The following is a 17,648-nucleotide window of genomic DNA, read 5'->3' as shown; positions in this document are numbered from 1 at the left end:
ATTTGCCATTAGTTTATAACTCCTGTGTGCAGTCCCTTGTGACTGGCCCGTAGTGTTGTACAGTATGATGACATCACTGACGATTTTCTTACAAAGGACAGGAAACAAATTTTAGAATATTATAGATTTTAGTAATTTTTAGTCTTTGGAATACTTACCAGTTTGTATTTTATTGATATGTGTTTATTATGTTTCAACATCAATATAAAAAATGATATGAAGACGAAGTAAACAAAATATTAATGAAAAAAGTTCTGCAGTGGATTTGAAAAAAAATAGTATTGAATGGTGAATTAAAGATAAAGAATACATTCTTTCAGCAAACTTTATAAAAATAAACAGTATTGAAACATAAGTAGTATATAAATAATATAACAGCAACAACAATTTGCAAGCTTGATTTTTTTCCTGTTTGCTTAAGGGGGGGTCACTATGAAGATAAGAGTTAGTATTTAAGGGATGGGTTGCCAAAGATCACGCCTTGGCCAGGGCCCCTTAATGTCTATAGAGTAGGTTTGGCTCTGAGCCTCTGACACCATTCCTGCCGTGAGGTCGCCTCGAGTGTGAGCCGAGCAGAAAGGCCGAGACATATTCAGCGTGTTCTATTCAGTAAACACTTTGTTTTCAAATCATCACCAGAGAATCCCGGAAAATTATCGTGGAAGGTATGCCACTCTGTAATAAACATATTGAGGAACAACACTCCGAAGGCCATCAAGACTGGCTGGGCAGCGGCAGGCATTTAATATTAAATAGTATTTCCACGTGAAACTGACCGATCTCTCGGTTCCTCTCATATGTCAGCTATTTACTACCTTTAAATGAATTTAATTAGATAATTAGATAATCCTATAGGGTCATATAGTGTTAAGATTGTTTCGTTTTTAGGATAATAACAAAGATTTTGTATAAATACCGCAACACTTGACATGGTTGGAATACAACGGTGTCAAGTGTTGTGGTACGTATTAATACAAAATCTTTGTTATTATCCTAAAAACGAAGCAATCTTAACACTATATGACCCTATTGGATTATCCAATTATCTAATTAAATTCATTTAAAGGTAGTAAATAGCTGACATATGAGAGGAACCGAGAGGTGTTGAGAGTGTGTGGCAAGGTGCGGGTGCGGAGCGGGGCCGCATCCACCTCTACTCCATCGGTCAGTTTCACGTGGAAATACTATAGTGTGTACGGCCTTGGCCACGCCTGCACAGCGTGCCCGGTGACGTGCTGCCCAGCCTGGCGACGTGGGTGTCACGCTGCTGCTGCCGCTGTCTGCTGTACTCCTATCTAAGATTAGATGGACAAATCGAAGCAAAATAATCAAGAGAAAAGAGGCAAGGAGTTCCGATGTTATAATTAATTTCCTAAAAAAGTAAATCTAGTGACGCACTTGTACTTGAGTGTCACTGGATCAAAATAAAATTCGTTATATAACAGGACTCGTATAGATAATCAACCCAAGGCGCCCCCCTCCTCCCAGGCACCGTTACGTAACCCTCCGAGGCAGACAGCTGTGATGGCACACACCCCGCCCCCCCCACCCCGCTCTGAGTCAATTTCGTGGCTAAAATAAATCGGCCACCAGTGGACTAAAACATGGAACTAATGATGAAATATACTAGATAAAAATTGGGGAAGTAAAAGTAAGAAGGTACTGGACCATACTGCGGCGCCAAGGTGGCGTAAAGCGTTAAATGTAGACGTGCCGTACCCGCGCCAGGACGGGCCAGGCAGCGTGCACAGGTTGTTATGGCGGCTGCGGGGACGAACAGTGCTGGTCAGTTTTAATGGTTTTTCTGCCTTTTAATACGAACGGATACTAATGTAACCTTCACAGATAAACGCATAAGAATGTAGTTTACTTTAAAGAGCTTAGAAATTAGGTCTGAATGGAGGACATATGTTATCATTTACGGTGTTTATCGTGCCCTGATTAGCGGTGCAGGGCTTGATTGCTGTGGAATGTTTGCTGATGATCGCCTCGGTGCTTACGTGTCAGGGGCCGCCGCGTCACCCCCACCCGCCGCGACGACCCCTGACTCCGGACTGTACGTGGATGGTCATGGGGGAAAATGTCATCTCAATGAAAAAATATCAAAAGCAAATAGCATGTTAGGCCTACTCAAACGTGCTCTCAAGCACTGGATTGAGGAAGATTTCGCTAGTGTGTGCAGAACATACATATGTCCCCACCTAGAATACGCTATGCCAGTGTGGAGCCCCCACAGTAGAGTCAACATCAATAGAATAGAAAAAGTTCAAAGAAGAGCCACTATGATTTTCCCATCACTTCAGAACTTTTCATATGAAGAGCTGCTAAGAAGACTTTGATATTCCCAAGCTTGAAGATGGAAGAGAGAGAGAGAGAGAGGGGACTTGATGGAAGTTCTCAAAATAATGAGTGACATTAAAAACTTTGATAAACACTCACTTTTCCAAACTACGAGCACAACACAAAGTAGCCACTCCAAACAAATATACAATCAGTTGCAACAAAACACAAATGCTACCGTACAACGGGGTTATTTGGGACATTTTGGTAATTTTGAGAAAATGAATGAACAAATTATGTGAAAATAAACATTTTATTCCTTTGGATTACAGATTATAGGGCTAGCTAACCTGGCAAAACTTTTCAAAATGAAAGGAATATTTTCTATATTTTTTTTCAATTTTTTAATGCCTGTCCCGAATTACCCCTTACTTTGGGGTAATTCTGGACGGGTACCTGTATAACGGAAAAAACATAATACAAATCATCTTTTCACAGACCAAATTAATATATATCACATGTTTAGAGAAAAATACATACCACACACACACACACACACACACACACACACACACACACACAAATTAATGCATCAGCAGTTTGCCAAAGCAGTTTTTAAATGAATGAATGCCTTTGTTAATCACTGGTTTCTCTAATTTAAGCACAATGTCATCAGAATGGGCTTCATATATATCTTTGTTTTCTGGATACTTGAAGGCTACAAAGCCTTGAACTACCTTGTGTTGCTGAGTTTTTCTCAAGTAATCACCTGTGAACTGTTTCTTTTCTTCATCAAACTGGATAATTTTACAAACAAAATAGGGTGGATTTTTTGAGCTCAGACTACCAAAGCGAACTACAACAAAGTCTCCCTCACTAAATGACAATGCATCTTCTACTGGTATTTCAGTCTCTTCTAGTGTTTTTAGCTCAATCTCTGGTGTCACTGGCACTATTGAAGCTTCAGGAATACTGGTACCGGCAGTGTTGTCAGAGTACTGGTGTGTAATGCCTAGGCATCTTGGCCTGGAATGAAAGTTCTATGGCTGTAGGAATCATATAACATTGGATTAAGCATAAAAGTTGTGTTACTGTAGAGTTCACATTCAAAATATACTAAAAATCTAAGAAAAACGCTTTTACGTAATCCCGTCCCAAATTACCCCGTGTCTAATGTGCGGTATTTCTAGCAAAAATTATTGGCTCAGATCCATAAAACATTATCTGCAAACTTACCTCATAGGACAAGGATTCTGGCCTCAAAGTTTCAGGTGTGCAGCTATATTAGAAGTAGTGTAAAAGAACTGAAGTGTTTCCTTCATGCAGAGGGTGGGATTAAAGGTCATGATTTAAAGGGCAGCCTGTGGAAGGACATTTAAATTTTGTCAAAATTTTTATTAAAGAAAAAATTTTGGGAATTTTGTATCCTACCTCTACAGGTCCTAAAGTAAAGGTTTTAAGGAGTTTAGAAAATCATATTAACTCGGTAATTAAATTACATAATTTGTCCCAAATTACCCCGAATGTCCCAAATTACCCCGTTGTACGGTATATACTTTCACATAGTACCTTTTTGTATATACATGGAACTCACTCCCAGAAAACATAGTTAATGCTACATCTACAGTAGTAGCTTTTAAGAGCAGATATGACAAACACAAAACAGGTGAAGGTAAAGATTCCTTTTAGTACCGTGCCAGTATCTCATTATCTACTTTATGAAACATCACTATGTCTTCATATATCTTTTCTACAAACTTTCAACTGTCATAGAAACGCTTTCAAAATCCAATTCAAGGTCTTTTATTTTACTGTTGAAAATAAGGGATAATGTTTATGAAAGCACGTCACCTCCTCTGGTGTTGGCCGTGGCAACGGTGCCGCCGCCGCCTCAAGATAGCTTGCAGAGGGTTTAGAGTGGGGGATCATATTTGACCCCTTCACTACGGCCAGGGGAAAACACCGCTATGGGCCATATCCGGGATCGCCGCACACGCCAAATTTCAAATGTTACTACGGAATATAACAAGCTTTCAGCCATAAACTCAACATAATCATCACATTGTATGTGAAAACATGCAGAATTAAATATTGCACATAAAGAAACATAAATTAATTGATAATTTTGAGATGTAAGCATAAATATAGAGATAAAATAACTCGTATCTTGGCCAAAGCAAGGCAGAACGCAGTATGCGCATCCTTGGATATGGTACGGGGCACGCAAGGACGCAGTAGTTAGTTAAAGGTTTATTGCACATAAATTGCATACATTACATGATAAAAAGAAAAAAAAAGAAACATACAATATCATATGCAAAGCGGGCACCAGCCCGCCGGTGAGGGAATCAGAGTGTCAGTGTGGGCACTGTGCTGCTCACAGACTTCTTCCTGTGGTGGTGAGCGTGTTGCGGGCAGGTCAGGTTAGCGGGGCGGGGGTGCCGCCCTGAGCACCCGCAGCATCACCTCCCTGGGCGTGTGGCGGATGAGATGGGCCGCCCTGGCCTCGCGTCTGCTAAGGAGGACGCCACCTGCAGGCTGGGCGAGTGCTGGCGACTGTTCTGAGGGCTGCGGTGGCCGGGCAGGACAGGAGGTAGTGCAGCAGAGGGTGGCAGCTGTTTCTTCTGCAGTGGTCGCACTCCTGCCCCTGGAAGCCATCGTACAGCTCCTCCCTGGCGCAGAAACCCAGCCTGACGCGCTGCAGCAGCACGCCGTCCGCCCTGGGCTGCTGCTGGGAGGCGTCGAGCGGCTGGTAGTCGGTGGCGGCAGCGTACCATGCCGCCTGCCTCTTTCTGGCCTCCAGCTGCTGGTGTGTGTGCTACTCCAACTGAAACATCCCATATAGACCATATCAGTGCCACAGCCAACAGAACGCTGGGGTTCCTGAGGAGGAATTTACATAACTGCACACCTGACATTAAACACATAGCTTATGACACACTTGTGAAACCAACACTGAAATACTGCTCCACGGTGTGGGATCCTTACACACACAGAAACATTGATAGGTTAGAACAAATCAACACCAAGGCAGCAAGGTTCATTACAAACAATTACACTCGAACGCCTGGAATCACAACACGGATCAAACAACAGATAAACATGGACCCTCTTCACATACGCAGACAAGCACACAGATTTACACTTATGTACAAGATCACAAACACTCACATTGACATTGACCCACAAACATACCTACACAAGGCAAACAGTCAACGTACTCGTAACTCACACATCCATAAATACCAAACATATCATACTAACACTGACGCATACAAGCACTCATACTTTCCACACACCATATGTGACTGGAACAGCCTCCCTCAACAGATTTTAGACTGTGATACAATAGACTCATTCAGAAAACAAATACATACTCACTTGTCACCACAACACACCAACCATAGACTTCACAATCTCTTGACGGGAAACGGGCAAGCCAAATTCGCAGGGGGGGGGCCGATTCAAAAATTAAAATTTAAATATTTTCAAAACCAAAGCAGCTAGCTTAATTCAAATCCCCGATTAATTGTTTTTTATATAAGTATAACAAAACTTAAAAAGGCTATAAAATCCTCAGATTTTACGCTAGATGCACAAACATCACCAAATGCAGAGATAATCACTTATATTTTCAGAATCAATAGCAATATTTAGCATATCTTATAAGTTTTTGCCCGAAATAGCTACTTATTTTTTTTTTATTTAGTGCAATTTTTTTAGGTGTTTTAACATCTAATAAATCACTTAATTTTCACATTAGAAACTTAATACTTGAGGAAAGCATGCAGAAACATCTTAATTTTACTCAACAAAAGCAAAATATTAATTTTTTATATACAATCACAACTTATTTTGGTTGAATTCGATGTCACTATTGTCAAGCCTACGCCTTGTCGGCTCTCTGGCCTCCCTGAACAATCACTTTAGCCTTTTGGCCTGACTTTTGGGGGCCGGTCAGTTTCCTGGGACTTGTACGCCCTGTTTCTCGCCCGTCCTTCTGCCCTCCTCCTCGATCCTGCTCTCTTTCTTCCTGGTCGGCTGCTTCAAGGCCTTGTTCTTTGTTCTTTTCTTTCAGTGTCCTGGTCACGAAAGAGGAGAGAAACAGTTGAAGAGGGACCTGCTGATGTCTTGGCAAGATGGTGTTGGCCAGGTTGTGCCCTCCTGGCACCTGTACCCCTGCAAGGTCGGGTCTGAGGCCCGCCACCAACCAGGAGGTGCCTGAACCCGTCCCTGTGGCGCATGGCAAGGGAGAGGAACCTCAACCTGCGCTCCTTTGTCCTCCCTGCACATCAGGGAGTCCCACAGCGACATCCAGAAAAGGGCCATTGGGGCCATTGGGAGAGGCCGCGCCCAGACCGCCCCCCGCCTCCAGCCTCCCCTGCCGACAGTTTCCCCAGGGACCAGGAACATCAACAGGGCGGCGGTCCTCTCGAGCTCCACGTAATCTTCATCTCCTCCTGCTGGGCAAGCTCCTGCTTGCAGCACTGAGCCACAGAGTTGGCCTGGACCTTCCTGGCCAGGTAGCCGGCGAGTTGCCGACCGCGGCGCGAGCAACTCGATCGTCGGTCGGTCGGTCCGTCAGGGTCCGACGGCAGCCTGGGGCAACAAAGAGAAGATCACCTCGTGTCCTCCTTCTCCTCTGCCTTGGCCCGTCCAGGTCGGCCTTGCGTCCCGAGGGAGAGAACCCGGAGCTTCAGCAAATGCAGGCGCTGGCCAACCTGTTGCTCACCATGAAGTTCTGCACCGCGTAGTTGTGGAAGGAAGGGTACAGAGCGATGAATAACTGTAGGTCCTTACTTGGAGAGTAACAGAGGCAGGACAGCGATAATCCTTTACAGAGGAAGTGCCCAGCTGACTGCGTGCCTAAGGCGAGTTTTAGGCCAGGAGCTGAGCTGAGCTGAGTTGCTATGTAAACACCTAATATTTTTCTTTTTCTTGTCTAACACGTGAAAACTGTGGACTTCACTATCCTACAGTTATCATTCATTTTACGTAAAGATTTCAACCTAAAGTTACGCAAATTTGCCATTTTTTACACAACGTTTTCAAAGTGCACGCATGGTGCTATTTTATATAAGTTACCTTGAATCCTCGACCAAATCACTCTAGAGACACTCCTGCCTGCTTGTATGCACTAAAACTTGAAGATTTCGTCCTGTTTCCACTTAAATTCGGAGTAAGAACGCAGTGAAAGTCGCCATAACAATCGGCCAATAGCGCCGCCAAGACTGAAGAGATTTCCCGTCAACTAGTTGTGAAGTCTATGCACCAACACTAACAATTACACTTGATTCACTTCCCTCCCGTGCACACTCGGCTCCCCCGTCCCCCCAACAACCAACAAACATGCGTGTTATGCACCATACAGGTGTCCTGCGCATTATTATCCAGATCCAGACCGAACTTTATGACCTGGTAACAGGGGGCTGCGCCCCCCTCGACCCCCACATGTATATGCGACTTATTTCTGTGAGGAGTTATTTCTCGCAACACCGGCTGCACCGCCGCTGCGGCCGTCGCCAGAGCAAACCTGTTATTTTTTGTGCAAATACCGCGAATTTTAACATGGAGCATGAATATAATCTAACCTAACCTTTCCTAACCTAACAAAACCCTCTATGAGCTATTTTGCGTCGGCAGCGGCACCGCCGTCGCCGCAGCCAGCACCAGAAGAAGCGACGCGCTTTCATAAACATTATTCCCTCTTTTCAAGAGTAAAAAAGTCCTTGAATTGGATTTTGAAAGCATTTCCATGACTGTTGAAGGTTTGTGGAAAAGATATATGAAGAGCTACTGATGTTTCATAAGGTAGGTAATGAGATACTGGCACGGTTCTAAAATGAATCTTAACCCAGGTGAATATGGATGTGGGCAACAGGATCTATGTAGATCATATGTAAATCCCATGGATTCTATTGGTAAGCCTTTACCCCTATGATACAATGTGTTCACCAATGTGTGGTTTTAACCCTTTCCATCCTTGACGTAGACGTTGGCATCACAGTATGGAAAGGGTCAAGAGGAAATGGAAGACGATTAATTCTTCTAAACCTCTCAATCCTCCTCTAAATTCCTCTTAACCCTCTTCCATTCTCTCTTAAGAGGTTTCGAAGAGGATTAAGAGGTTTAGAAGAGGACTAACCCTTTCCATACGGTGACACCGTCAGACTCTGGTGTCATCGGAGTAAAGGGGCTAAATAACCCCAATAATACATCAGTGTTGAAGTCTTTCTACTCCACTGTACGCTAATGTAGACATCATATTACGCCATCATTGTACTCCATCTAAAATATTTCTTCTGTGTATGGTATACATATTGAATCTAGTTCTTTTCATTAGCCTTAGTTTCTTTCTGTACTGTTAGTGATCATCATTTTCCTTCAGGTGAGACACACCATGAGGCAATCAGTGTTGGCAGAAAGAGGAGCCATGCGGAGTCCTTACTTCCCTCAGTCAAACCCATGAAGGAGCACCCCCACGCCTCACAGATTGCTCCGCCGCTGAAGAAACCGGTATTGTAGAACATCTTTTATATTGAGATGTAGAAGAGGTTAATTCTGTAGATGATAATGTACTGATAATACAAAGCATTTTTTTCCATAATGTAGATTGAAAGCACTTGTTACAAGGGTAATTTGTTGGGATTATGTGAATTTTTCTTTACATGCCAATTGTTAATTTTGGAGAGACACACAGTTTAGGCATTAAAGGAACATGTGAGTGCTTCAGCCTCTACAGATGACAGTAGAACCTAGAATATTTTAATTGGTACCATACCTGAGACAGAGGGACTCAGTTCTTGCCTCTTTATTCCACTGTGTCATAAGAGGTGAGCAAAATGGATGAGGCTGGGGGTCTGCTCCTTATCGACCATTTTTGCCCTGACAGCTGATTTGTAAAGTTACATGACCTCGTGATTTCCACCCTGTTGCTATAGGAAAAAAGGGTCACTAATGATGATGATGATGATAACTAGTGATTTGTAGTGCATACTGATGTGTAGTGTCAATAAGCTTATGATATTTATTCATTCAGTAATCATGTGTATGGTTGTATAATAAAAGAGCTTACAGTCATTACCTACATAAAGTTTTAGGGGTGGATATTCAAAAGTGCTGTAAAAGTTAAGACTTGCTCATTGCCTTAACTGTTTTCTGATGCCTTAACTCTTGGCCCAGCTAGAGCATTGGATCTTAGGCTCAACCCCCAATACACAGACCTTTTTTTCAGGCACTATATCTCAGCTGTAAATCTTGTGTTGCCTTAACTCAGATGTGCAGGATACTCTGTGGGTACTCACTTGTCATCTTTGAAGTAGCTCTTGAAGAACCTTCATTATTCACAAATCATAAGCACTTTTCAGCTGAGTTGCATGTAATGACCTGTCACAAGGCCTCAAGCAGTGTGGGATGTAGACACAGCAGAGTGACACATTTCATTATATTTCCTCTCATTATCTTTTTTGCATAAATTTCTGTGCTCCTGTAAATGTTTAACTACTGTACCATAACAAGAACAAGACATAGACTTATTTCCTGATCTGCTCAGGAAATAGCTACATGACATTAACTTCATTCATGAGCACTGCATGGTAAATAGCTTCTCAATAAGATTTATTCTATGTACATGGTTGAGATGGAGCTTACATATTGTGTTTTCACTCTTAGACTGACAAGTGACACGAACAGTTGTTGTGTGGTGCTCTTACTGGAGAGCTGTAAAATATAAGGGCACAGGGCATGTATCATTTATCTTGTACTTGTAGTGTACAAGCAACTCAGCTGAAAGGTGTATTATTATCATATTTACTTGAAGATATTGTTTCTTATGGGTTTGGGATTCATAAAATACACAAATATTGATTCAAGATTAGATGCTGCCACCTGTTTTAGAATCCACCCCAGAACTGTAAAATGAAAAGTATTTTTTAGAACTACTTTTCCAGGACTATTAGACGTACAATGTTGGTTGAGTTCCCATCAGAAAGAACATGAAACAGATTAAATATATAAAAATATCTGGTATATCAAGTTTTGATGCTATGACCTAAATGTCAATGACCCTAGCAAGCCTGGGCCCGGATTCACAAAGATGCTCATTAACTACACTATTGATTTAGCGACCGACGTTAACTTCAGATTCACGAAGGAAACCTTACAGTGTAGTTAGAAGCAGCTAGGCCGCTGATTGGTTGATGACGTCATCGGCCTCGCAGTGAATCACAAGCAAGTTTACAGAACTGTCAGGCAATCGTAAGGCCGCCTCCTCCAGCTGCCGATTCAAAAAACCCGTTCTCTTTTTCCATCATAATAAGACAATGGCTATTTATAACGTTTCTAAGACCATATTTACTTTATTCCCGCTTTTTACAGCTACGTGATAAAGACATTTATGTTGAAATTAATGGTTCTAATTTTTTTAAGTTAACTGTACTAAATCGTAATCTATGAACTTTTTGTTGTTGTTTGCTTCACATTTACGTCAAGGTAACTGCTGTTCATAAGCATGCCCCAGTACTGTAAAATGAAAAGTAATTTTTAGAACTACCTTTCCAGCCCATTGGAAAGAACATGAAACAGATTAAATATATAAAAAATATCTTATATCAAGTTTTGATGCTATACTTTAGGGGAAGAAAAAGAAGATAAAGAGGAGATTGAGGCAGAAAGAAAGCAAAGAAAAGTATGGGACAGATATCGAGGCAGACAGGAACGAAGGACGGAAGGAAGGAACAAGGGAAAGTTAAGACTGTCTTGCCATATATGCAGCCCAATTCATGCGCTATCACCCGACAAAGGTCCATGGTCCCTCCACGAAGGGACAAATATAGAGATTGATGAATGAATGGATGAGGATGTAGGAAAATGAAGAAAGAGAGAGGAAGGAAGAATTGAAGGAGGAGGGAGGTCTGGCAGTGCCCTGGGCGTTGGTGTTGCCATACCGCCAACACTTCTCATATGCCTCTCAAAGTGTGTATATTTCATCATTTTATTAAGAAATGGGCTTCTCCTACATGCAAAGTTATATTTCAAGTTGAAAAACATGATTTATAAGCATTTATATGTAAATATGATAATATCGTTAGCATTTACTACACCTCCGAGGCAGTAGTTATTTAACAACAAATTTAGTGTCACACAGCACGACGGAAAATCTTTCTGAATCTGCACGCTAACATGTAACGTCATCAAATAGTTGGTAGTTATTTACCACGGAGCTTTGTGAATCACAATTTTGTTGTTGAGGCCCAAAACTACGCACTAACACTTTGTGAATCTGGACCCTGGTTTTAGCAGTATTTTTTGTACTCAGAGACCCATAACTTTGAAGCTAAGGTAGGGAGATTATTTTAGGTTGAAATAGTTTATATTCAATGTTCTTCCAAACAAAACCTCAATCAGTGTCTTAGGTCTAATAGTTTAAGTTTTCAAACTTTTAATTTGAAAAACCCACATTTTGAGAAAATGCATTCAACATTTTTTAAGTGTTTCAAATGAATATTGTGTGTAAAATAAACCGATTTTTGCCAATTTAGTGATGTTGGATGAGGAAATTTTGCCTTGGGGGATATTCTTTGATGCTTTTGGTGCACTGCTGGCTTGATTTCAGAAAATACTGTGATGGTTGGATTTTCAACCTTATGAACCAGTTGTTCTCAAACCATCAACCATCAAGAATACGATGAAATAAGTCAAGTGCAGCATAATTTTTCTTTTTCTTATTTTGAAGAACCTTAGTAGTTTTAAGGACACTCTAAAAATTGATTATATATTAAGGAATTTGTGGTAAAGAGTGTAACAGATGGAAACCAGAAACAGTCCTACATTCCAGGTAAGTTGTGTTTACTAAGGCCAAACCCTGCCCACAAAGACTAGATGAGATCACACAGATAGAGATACAGACCATATAGATATGGTCTGTCTGTGACTGGATAAGATCACAAAGACAGACTGTATAGATACAGCCTATCTATGTTATCTCATCTAGTTTTTGTGGGCAGGACTTGGCCTTAGTAAGCACAATTTAATCTTAAATGTAATACTTCTGTGTTATAAAGCATCACCATTTTTAAATATTTTTTTGCCAAAACACAAAACTGACATAGTTGCAACATGGGGGTTAGTTAAGTCTTTAGAATAGTCACAAATCACTGGTAGCATTTGCATCATATAAGAAGAGGATGAGAGGAAATTAGGGCTGCCAGGTTTGCAGCAGAATGGCTTTGATTTGCAAGAAATAAAGCAAGGAGAGCACTGCTTTCTTTTCTACAATATTTTCATGCAAAATTAAATGATTTGAATGAATGATAGTGCTCCCCTTCTTTCCCTTCTTCTTGTAAAGTTTCTGATTCTTAGAACAGTTTTTGTAATGTGACAAACATTGCCAAAAATTATTCACTATGATATACACATGTCTGCTTGTCAGTCATTGTTTACATGTTGATCTGAAAAAGTTGTGTAATCTTTGAGACACCACTCCAGATAAGGGAGGAGGTTAGTGACATCTTTTAACAGTGTGTAGGTACGCAGAGATTAAGAAGTCTGGTGGCGTGAGACTGATAAGATTTCCCTGCTGATCCTGCACGAGTTATTTTTACAGTCTTGTACAGATAGGCAAAGGCACGTATTTGGAGGGTGAAGTTTAATGAGGTACATCCTGTGGGGGAGGATTTGATTGTTGTAAGACTGAAGTCTATTTTGACATTTATATGACCCCCAGTGAGTACATTCACATACAGTTTGCGTGTGTGTGCATATATATATATATATATATATATATATATATATATATATATATATATATATATATATATATATATATATATATATATATATATATATATATATATATATATATATATATATATATATATATATATATATATATATATATATATATATATATATATATATATATATATATATATATATATATATATATATATATATATATATATATATATATATATATATATATATATATATATATATATATATATATATATATATATATATATATATATATATATATATATATATATATATATATATATATATATATATATATATATATATATATATATATATATATATATATATATATATATATATATATATATATATATATATAAATGTATATATTATGTGTAAAGAGAGACCTTGACACTTCCTTACATTGGTGGTGAAGTAGGTGGTGGTGTGGTGGACTTTTGACTATGGTGTGGTAAAGCTTATCTCATGTCCTGTTAGTCAGCAGCAGTTCAGTTACAGATGAGTCTGGCCTGCACTCCTGTCTCACCTCATTTACAAACCAGAAACATCTAAAGTAAGAAAGTTTAGTATAGCAAACTTATTGTTTCCACCATATACTATTATAGAGAAATAAGCCAAGGATACATAGTTTGACCTGCAGTTTGAATCATATTACTTGAAAAGCTTGAGACCTTTTCATATAAGAATTTCATCATCTTCAACTATTACTAGTCCACTGCAGGACAAAGGCTTTTCCCCACATTTTCAATATCTTTCTAGTCTAATGTTAGTATACAGCATCCTGTTTGGGAAAATGCACTTGTTTCATCTCTTCACCTAGTCCACTGCCTTGATTTCTATAATTTCTCGGTTGCCACTCTGTTATTTTGGTAGTCCATCCATCATTAGTTTTATGCCTGATAGGACCTGCCCTAGTCCATTTCTTATTCATAATAGTCATTGAAATATCTTCAATCTTTGTTCTTTGAATTATGTTGTTCATTTTCTGTCTCCCCATGTTATATGCACCATTTTTGCAGATGAAAAATATTTGGAGAAAAATCCAGTAAAAAAAAAAAAAAAAAAAAAAATTAACCCCTCCAACACGAGGATGCGTATACTGTGTCCTTGCGTGCCCTGTACCATATCCGAGTACGCGCATACTGCGTCCTGGCTCGCTTTAGCCAAATATATGAGTTATTTTATCTATATATATGCTTACATCTCAAAATTATCAATCAATTTATGTTTCTTTATGTGCACCATCTAATTCTGCATGTTTTCATATATAATACGCGATGATTATATTGAATTTTTGGCTGAAAACTTATTATATTCAATAGCGACATTTGAAATTTGGTGCGCGAGGCGATCCCGGATACGGCACGGGGCGGTTTTTGGCCCGGCCGTAGTGAGTTTCTTTATGTGCAACATTTAATTCTGCATGTTTTCATATATAATACATGATGATTATGTTGAGTTTATGGCTGAAAACTTGTTGTATTCAATTGTGACATTTGAAATTTGGCGTGCGGGGCGCTGTTTTGGCCCGGCCGTAGTGAGTTTCTTTATGTGCAGCACCTAATTCTGCATGTTTTCATATATAATACATGATGATTATGTTGAGTTTATGGCTGAAAACTTGTATTCAATAGCGACATTTGAAATTTGGCGCGCATGACGATTTCGGTTACGGCGCGGGGCACTGTTTTGGCCTGGCCGTAGTGAAGGGGTTAAATATGGTTTGTGCTGAGCACAGTGCTGAATCCACATGTGTGAAGACCATGGCAGGGTATGGTGTTTGGCAGATGTGGCTGTGATCCCACTACAACTTTTTTTTTTTTTTTTTTTTTTTACCAAAAGTCGGCACAAGGGCAACAAAAAGAGATAGAAAAAAAGACCGCTACTTGCTGCTCCCACAACAGAAGATAGTGTAGAGTAGTCAAAAGAGAGATCAATTTCGGTTGAAGAGGTGTCTTGATACACTTCTTGAAAGAGATCAAGCTATAGGCAGGAGGAAATACAGACAAAGGAAGGCTGTTCCAGAGTTTACCAGTGTAAGGGATGAAAGAGTGAAGATGCTGGTTAACTCTTACTTGCATAAGGGGTTTGGACAGTATAGAGATGAGCAAGAGTGGACAGTCAAGTGCAGCGGGGCTGCGGGAGGGGGGGAGACATGCAGTTAACAAGTTCAGAAGAGCAGTCAGCATGAAAATATCAATAGAAAATAGAAAGAGAGGCAACATGGCAGTGGAATTTAAGAATTAAGAGGTAGAAGACTATTAGTAAGAGGAGGAGAGCTGATGAGACGAAGAACCTTAGACTCCACTCTGTCCAGGAGAGCTGTGTGAGTGGAGCTCCCCCACATGTGAGATGCATACTCTATACTAGGGCGGACAAGGCCCCTATAAATGAAAGCATCTGTGCGGGGGAGAAGTACTGGCAGAGACAATACGGAACGCCCAACCTCGAGGAAGCTGATTTAGTGAGAGAGATGTGAAGTTTCCAGTTGAGATTTTGAGCTAAGGATAAACTGAGGATATTTAGTGTTGAAGAAGGTGATAGCTGAGTGTTATCAAAGAATAGGGGATAGGTGTTGGGAAGATTATGTTGAGTAGATAGGTGGAGAAATTAGGTTTTTGAGGCATTGAAGGACACAAGGTTCCTTTTACCCCAATTGGAAATGATAGCAATGTCTGAGGTTAAGTGTTCTGCAGCCTCCAGTCTGAAATCTTGTAATTCCTGTTGAGAAGGTCTTCTGTTGAAAGAAGTTAAATAATGCAGAGTGGAGTTGTCTGCGTATGAATGGATAGGACAGTTTGTTAAAGAAAGAAGATCATTGATGAATAACAGGAAGAAAGTGGGTGATAGGACAGAGCCCTGTGTAACATCACTGTTGAGGAGCTGCCTTGTATAGGCCAACCGGCCTCTTGCAGACTCCTTACGTTCTTATGTTCTTATAGGTTTAGGGGAAGAACAGTGACCGTCTACCACGGCGGAGATAGAACGGCCGGAAAGGAAGCTGGAGATAAAGGAACAGAGAAAAGGATAGAAACTGTAAGAGGGCAGTTTAGAAAGCAAAGACTTGAAGGCCTTTTTTTTTTAAGGAAATATTACTACATTTCTGTGCCATGAAATTCATTTAATAGGCTCATGGTGGGTCTGTAGGTAATGAGAATAAGTTAAAATGAATATAGTAGTTTTGAGGGTAGGTTCAGTCCATTCTCAGATTCAGTATTCTTGGTTGGGGCATAGGGGAGGTTAAGGGCCACTTTCACAGTCGTTTTGTCTGTTTTGATTGTTACCAATGGCGGTGATCGCCGCTATAGAATTTCCACTAAACTGGCCGATGGGGTTGTGGCGGCTGCGGGGTTACCCTAGCCCTGCACCTTGCCACACACTCTCAACACCTCTCGCTTCCTCTGCAGCCACCACTACCCCATCAGCCTGTTTCACGTGGAAAACTACAGTGTCAATTGGCGCCATTGGTAACGGTCAAAACAAACAAAACGACTGTGAAAGCGGCCCTAAGAGCACACCCACACAAATAGCAGGGGTCAACTGTAACTATACCATTTTATTTTTTTCACAAGGATATTGAAGTTACTTAATTACTTTTTTTCTGTTATTGTACCAGTGCTTTACATGTCACTGCTAGATTACTAACTTATTAGCTTATTAACTAATGCCAAATTAGCTGACAGTATGAAGACAGTACATTTTGTTGATATCATTAATTATAAAAATAAATTTCTCTGCAGCTGTCTATAGCAACTGTCATGCAATCTCTTATTTGGCAGTTTCTTCATCCCCTTTAAATTCTCACTTTTCTCTCATTCCTACTTTTGCTGCTACTACAAAGTGTTCAGAACCATTCTTCTCACAATCTTTGCATCTAATAATTACCTCCTGCTCAACTTGTTATCCAAAGCTATATAATCTCTCAAGCTCCTTTCAATCCCTTTTGCCCAAGTATGCATGTGGAGTAACTTGTGTTGAATTTAAGGTGTTTGACTGGAAACAAACCCTCCTCAACACAAACATCCACAAAGTAGTGTCCATCCTCATTTACTCCATCAACACCCTGCTCCTCATCCACATCTCCAGTCTCCACACTCCCAACTTTTGCATTCATATCCCCTAACACAAATTTTGTGCTATCATTCCTACAAGTTTTCAAATCCTCCCAAAGCTTGTGTGCACATCTCACAATATCAGTCTTACCCATCATCACACTACCCAGAACCATGCCATTGATGTCCCTCCCCCATATTTGTGAGATCTTGCATACCTTTCCTTTCCTCTTCCATCCTTGCTTATATCACCCCCCTCTCTTAGCCTTTCCACAGCCACTCTTTAACACCAATGTCACAGTCCCACACATACCATGTCTACTTTTCATTTCATAGATGCTTCTATCACTTCTCTTACATTCTTCATTGTATCCATTGATACCGATTGATACACACAACTTTAAGGAGCTCCTCCCTACTTCTCCCCTTCCCACGGAAAAATGGAGACTTCCCTCTACTTGCAACCATTTTCTGTCCACCCACCAGTGGGCCATTGGCAGCTGGCAGGGCTAGTACAGTGCTTATTCCTAGAGGAACAGG

At 40.4% G+C, this 17,648-nt stretch overlaps 1 protein-coding gene across 8 annotated transcripts in view; it reads left to right on the top strand.

Moving 5' to 3' along the window:
* Nucleotides 1-1,646: 1,646 nt before the first annotated feature.
* Nucleotides 1,647-17,648, top strand: part of LOC126998409 (choline-phosphate cytidylyltransferase B-like) — a 33,307-nt gene continuing 17,305 nt past the window's right edge. For 2 of the 8 annotated variants that reach the window (XM_050860057.1, XM_050860055.1), the window contains exons 1-2: nt 1,966-2,056; nt 8,669-8,796. In XM_050860057.1, the coding sequence (XP_050716014.1) occupies nt 1,981-2,056; nt 8,669-8,796 (204 nt within the window). In that variant the 5' untranslated portion in view covers nt 1,966-1,980. Of the gene's footprint in view, nt 1,786-1,965; nt 2,057-8,668; nt 8,797-13,522; nt 13,610-17,648 lie in introns of those variants that run through there. The other 6 variants (XM_050860056.1, XM_050860058.1, XM_050860061.1 and 3 more) reach the window with 6 other exon arrangements.

This window comes from Eriocheir sinensis, chromosome 14 (genome assembly GCF_024679095.1).
Source record: "Eriocheir sinensis breed Jianghai 21 chromosome 14, ASM2467909v1, whole genome shotgun sequence".
Lineage (NCBI taxonomy): Eukaryota > Metazoa > Arthropoda > Malacostraca > Decapoda > Varunidae > Eriocheir > Eriocheir sinensis.
The sequence above is the reverse complement of the archived record's forward strand: the minus strand, read 5'-3'. Positions and strand labels throughout refer to the sequence as shown.